Source organism: Hipposideros armiger, unplaced genomic scaffold (genome assembly GCF_001890085.2).
Source record: "Hipposideros armiger isolate ML-2016 unplaced genomic scaffold, ASM189008v1 scaffold_239, whole genome shotgun sequence".
Lineage (NCBI taxonomy): Eukaryota > Metazoa > Chordata > Mammalia > Chiroptera > Hipposideridae > Hipposideros > Hipposideros armiger.
In genome coordinates, this window is record NW_017731589.1 from 329,849 (window position 1) to 335,642 (window position 5,794).

General features: G+C 42.1%; 1 protein-coding gene across 3 annotated transcripts; it reads left to right on the forward strand.

The window, feature by feature from the left end:
• Window positions 1-596: 596 nt before the first annotated feature.
• On the forward strand, window positions 597-5,794 carry GIMAP7 (GTPase, IMAP family member 7). Of its 3 annotated transcripts, none has more exons than XM_019655444.1 (3): window positions 597-704; window positions 1,313-1,415; window positions 4,286-5,794. In XM_019655444.1, the coding sequence occupies exon 3, from the start codon at window positions 4,328-4,330 to the stop codon at window positions 5,195-5,197; it is 870 nt and encodes a 289-aa protein (XP_019510989.1). In that variant the 5' UTR covers window positions 597-704; window positions 1,313-1,415; window positions 4,286-4,327; the 3' UTR covers window positions 5,198-5,794. The 3 variants fall into 3 exon arrangements, with proteins under 3 accessions (XP_019510989.1, XP_019510990.1, XP_019510988.1); XM_019655445.1 differs by lacking the exon at window positions 1,313-1,415 and adding an exon at window positions 2,813-2,867 and having other exon boundaries at window positions 599-704; XM_019655443.1 differs by lacking the exon at window positions 1,313-1,415 and having other exon boundaries at window positions 599-704.

The following is a 5,794-nucleotide window of genomic DNA, read 5'->3' on the forward strand; positions in this document are numbered from 1 at the left end:
GGCTTGGGAGGGAAAGTTGCATCTGCCCCGGGGTGCACCTTTACCTGTCACATCACACATACTTCCAAGCTTGCAAGAACCTAAGAAAAAATACAGAGACGCTGTGTGGTTAGTGGAAGATTTTTTTCCAGGCCTCCTCTTCCTCTTCCTCTTGGCTCCTAGTAGTTTAGACCCTTTTGTCTTTGCACCCAAGTCTTGCTAATTTTTGAAAAAGTAACTTGAGACCCTCCCGAAAGACTAGCATAAAAACACACATTATATACCATGACCAGCAAGAACCCCCAGGATACTCTGTCCCATGCCCGACTTCTTCCTTTCAGAATCACAAGTGATCTTCCACTGCACCAGGGATAATGGTCAGACACTATGCCTGGCTTTTTGGACAAGATTTGGGTCTTTAATCAGGGCCTTTTGGATCCACCACTATAACCCAGAACAAGGAATATGGCTTTGGAAATTGGAACACATAGAAGAAAAGGTTTCAACTTGAGAAAACCACAGCACCCACCAACCAGATGATGGGCCAATATTTCTGTCCCTTTAAGGGCAAACAGCTTCTTCACTGGCTCCACCCAATCAGGGCTTCCTGGCTTAGTTGTTTCAAAAGGTTTGAACACGTTTTGCTCACAGTTACAGCAAAAGCACCTGCTGAAACCAGCTTCTTTGGAGGAAACCTGAGAAGTCTTCAGCTCGTTGGAAAGAAGGTGAGCCTGGCTGACAAGAGGCACCCAAGCGATGGAGCTGTGAGGGCAGTCAGGTCCAGGGAGTCTGCGCGGGGGTGGGCTCTGGTTGAAAAGGGACCAAGTCCAGGCTGGCAGCACAGCAGGGAGGACGCTGTCAGGGTGGTCGGGGTGGACGGGAGGGAGGGAAGTGAGGAGCACAGTGTCCTTCTGTCTCATAGTGAATGGGACAAGCTTGTGCTGACCAGTGCACCTGCCATGCACTTGTCCTTGTGACAGACACTGAGGGCTGCCTGGTAACCAATCCTGTTCCCTTCATAGGAAGTTAGTGACCCCAAGGCAGGTCTGCAGAACACGAAGGCAATTTAGAGACCACCCAGTCTAAACCCCTCTTTTTACTGAAAAAGAGGCAGGATTACAGAGAGTGTGGGTCCTCTCCAGGGGTTACCCACATCACCGTGGCAGGGGTGATCTAGAATTCAGTTTGCCGAATCCTTTCCAGTAACTAACAGGGAGAAGCTCTGACCCTAAAAGTGTGACATCTGAGGCGAAGAAGAGGCTTGGTGGGGGCAGGTTGGACTGTTCTAGAACACTGTATGCGAAACCTTCCTTGTGGCCTTCCCCAATTACAGGCTGGCTACCAGTTCACCATCTGGAAAGAGTGTGGACTCCCATCCCTGCGTTCCCTTAATCTACCTCTCCTCCGTAAACGGAATTTTAGAATCACGATGTTGGGCAAGTGTTTTAGCATTTTGAGCTACATCAATGTCCTCATTTAAATAGTTAAAATAATAAAATTAGCTTCTTTGCAGGCTATTATTGGAGGGGAGTAAATGAAATATATACAACATACTTATCAGGGTGCTTGGTGTAGAGTGTTCATAGTGGTTATGTTACACACAGGTTAAAATATTTATTGTGAAAATTTAACTTCTTCAAAGATAAAGAGAATAATATCAGGAACCTCCATGTGCCTACACCAAACTTCAATCATTATCAACTGATGGACATTTTATTTTATCTATATACTCACTGGTCCCCACCCATTCCACATTATTTTGAAGCAAAGATCAGACATTGTGTCAGTTTATCAGTAAATATTTGAGTAGAAATGTCTGAAAGGTAAAAACCAGTTTTAAAATATTAGCATTATCAGATTTCAAAAAGCAATCAAATTTTTAAAAACTTACTAGTTGTATTCAGATTTCCATGATTGTCTCATAATTTTAAAAATTATTTGAAGGTGCATCCATGTAAGATCCGTAAATTACAATTATTGGATATTGCTTCGTTTAACTTAACATATAGGTTTCTAACCTCCTTGTTTCTTTCTGGGAAATTTCTGTGTTTAAGAAAGCAGAAGTCGGGGCAGCCAGTTAGCTCAGTTGGTTAAGAGCGCTAGCTCTGAACAACAGGGCTGCCAGTTCGATTCCCACATGAGCCAGTGAGCTGCGCCAGGAAGCTGCTCTCTCTACAGCTAAGATTGTGAACAACCGCTCCACTGGAACTGGGCTGCATGAGTGGCCAGTGGACAGAATGAGCTGCCGTGGGCTGCCGTGGGCTGCCGTGAGCTGCCACGGGCTGCTGTGGGCTGCCATGAGCCACAGCCAGTAGCAAGTGTGAGTGGCTGATAGTCAGCGTGAGCTGCCGTGAGCCGCAATGAGCGGCCATCCAATGGCCTGTGACTGATTGTCTCAGCCGAGAAGAGTGCAATGATCATAATACCAACATGGGCCAGAGAAGTGGTGTCCTCCACAACTAGACTGAGAACAACGAAGGGCTTGGAGGTGGGGGGAAAGGGGTGAAAAAAAAAAAGGGAAGTCTTTTGTCCAACAGGATGGGGCAGTGTACATTTTGTTGATTATGTCCTTGAGATGTCATTTAACCTGCTCTTGGAGTTCCAGTGCTCTGTGTGAATTTATATTTCAAGGAGAGGTTTGGTCAGATTAAGGTTTGACTGTTGTTTGGTGGGAATCCTTCATAGGTGCAGCTGTTAACTTCCATCAGGAGACACTTGATGTTTGGTTGTCTCTCTTTCTGTGATATCGACAGACTTTAATGATTGCCTAGCATAAATTTATTGTTTCACTAAGGGCCACAAATAATGATATCGCTTTTTATTCATTTCTTAGATGGAATAATCCTGTTAAAGGAGGTTCCCCTCAGCCATTCTGTCATTTCCACGAGGTACAGTTATATAGGAAAGACCAGAGAGGTGCTTGATTCTTGCCCTTTGTTTGTCAATGTTCAGGAGAACGGGATGCTTTCCTAGCATACCCCAAAGGGAACCATTGATTCAAAAGAATTGATGCATGTTTTTTCTGTTATTAATATGGATTACTTTTCTTATATTGAAATTTCTAATCAATTAGGAATTTGAATGGAATGAGGCAATCTTTGCAGCTTTATCTTCTTTTATATGGTTATATAGATGCCCCAAACTTGCTTATTAGTCCATCTTTTTTTCCTACTGATGTGAGATACTGCCTTATTGAATATAAATGTAACAGAATAGAATTGAATTGAATATAAATGAATATCGTATGATTAAATGGGTCTAGTTCTGTCTTTTCTGTTTTTGTTTCACTCTTCTCTGTATTCATGCACCAACATCATGCTGCTTTAATTATAGAAACTACAAAGTTTTACTATCTGGTAGAGCTAGCCGTTCCTCTTTGTTCTTTTTCTTGATGGTATAGGCTAGTTTTATTTTTTCTTGATCCAAATGAACTTCATAATCTCTTATTTTAGCTGCAGGAAAAAATAGTGATGACAAAAAAATTTCAATTTATAGTGATATAAAATCATGTTGGAGAAGAATCTATTAATTTTATTTTTATGTAATACTTTAAACATGAGTCACTGTTGAATTTTGCAAAATGTCTTTTCTGCATCTTGGTCATTTTCTTCTTTTTTTTTTTTTTTTAAGCTGAGCCATCCTGCTACCTGTTGGCAGCTCAGCGGCTGCTCAGCTAGGGCTGGACTCGAACCGCTGTTGCTCAGAGCTCAAACTCTTGAGCGAGCTCTTAACCAACTGAGCCACTCGGCCGGCCCAGTCATTTTCTTCTTGATCGATCAATGAGATGTGTTTTAACAACCAATTGTCTCATATCGAATCACTCTGGTATTTCTGAAACAAATCAGATAATGATGATATATTACTTTGTTTTTTAGTGCGTAATAATTTATTTAGGATTTTTGTATTAATATTTGCAAATGAAAATGTCTGCAGTCATATTTTTTGATGAAGTCTGTCTTTGGGATCAATATATACTTTATTCATAAAAAATTGCAAAGTTTTCCTTCCATTTCACTGATCAGGGATAATTTAAGAAGCACTGTGATTATCAGAGCTTTAAAGGTTTAAATGAGTTCCCCTATGAAAGCACCTGGAGTCTGTACTCTTTTATGGGAAAACTCTGTAACTGCTGTATTATTTCTCCCATAGCAATTGAACCATTATCATCTTTCTGTCTTTACTGGAATCAATATGGATAATAGACTCTTACATACTTTTAGGAGGACAAAGGGAGAAGAACAGAGGGCTGGGAGAGGCTCCCACTGACCTAAACTGACCCCCTTTCCCTCTCCTTCCCTTCCTGAAGGTCTTGTGGGTACCTGAGCCCCAGAAGCCTCTTGACACAATCATGGCTGGCTTTCAGCAAAACACTCTGAGGATTGTCCTGGTGGGGAGAACCGGAAACGGGAAAAGTGCTACAGCAAACACCATCCTTGGGAGAAGAGAATGTGAGTCTAGAGTTGCAGCAGAAGCTGTTACCAAGATCTGTCATGTAGTACCACGGGAGTGGAAGGGAAGGCCACTTCTTGTTGTTGACACCCCAGGGCTCTTTGACACCAAAGAGAAACTGATGACCACCTGTAAGGAAATCAGCCGCTGTGTCATTGCCTCGAGCCCTGGGCCTCATGCCATCATCCTGGTTTTGCGGCTAGACCGCTACACGGAGGAAGAGCAGAAAACTGTTGCATTGATTAAGACCGTCTTTGGGAAGAGAGTCACGAAGCACATGATCATCTTGTTCACTCATAAGGATGATTTGGAGGACCAGAGCCTGAGTGACTTTATAAAAGCGGCGGACGTGACCCTAAGAAACATCATCATGGAGTGTGGGAACCGCTACTGTGCCTTCAATAACAGAAGTAAAGACGAGGCTGAGAACGAAGCTCAAGTGCAGGAGCTGGTGGAGCTGATAGACAGAACGGTGTGGGACAATGGAAGGACTTACTTTTGTGAGGACATCTACAAGGACGCAGAGGAAAGGCTGAACCGTCAGGCAGAGGAGTTGAAGAAAATCTATGCTGATCAATTACAGAAGGAAATTAAACTAGCAGAGAAGGAATATGCTAATAAACCAAAGGAAGAAAAGGAGGAAAAAATACAACAGCTAAGGATGAAATATGATGAACGAATCAAGAACATAAGAGAAGAAGCTGGGAAAAATATATTTCAAGTTGTTGTCAATAGGATACGTAATGCGCTTTCAATACTATTTTCATAAGTAATGTAAATCTTCTATCTTGTCTTAGTTTACAATGATTTGTTAATGAGTAGATTGTCTTTTACAAAATTGGTTACAACAATTTCTTAGATTGTGTTTTCCAAAGGTGGCCACAACAATATCTTCTGTCTTACTTCTTCCTCTTACAACCTGAGCTTGTTATCCTTCTGTCGAGTCCTGGGATCTGTGCCCCCTACCTAGAAATCGGATGCACTTTGTGACTGCTCTGATATAAAGAGGATGGTTCAAGCAACACCACGAGACAGATAGGGATGATGCGTCCTTGCTGTCTTGGGGTGCTTGCCCTTGGAACTTGTGTAGAGACCCAGACCCAGACCCTAGGCTAGGCAAGCTCATTTTGGAAAGTACCCCCGCCCAGAGGAATTTTAAAACTCCTGCTTCAGCCAAACATAACAGAATGTCCTGTCAAGAAAGTAGAAGAAGATAAGCTAGCCATGCTTTATAGCTCGTTAGAAGAAAATAAAGTAGCCATGTTTTATGGCTCGTTAGAAGATAAGCTAACGATGTTTTATAGTTTGTTAAAATAAAATAAACTGTTTTTTTTTTCCTTTTACTCACTAACCACTTTTTTTTTTT

Coding starts and splice junctions, on each gene's coding strand:
- GIMAP7 (XM_019655444.1), top strand. CDS start 4,328: ATGGCTGGCTTTCAGCAAAACACTCTGAGGATTGTCCTGGTGGGGAGA.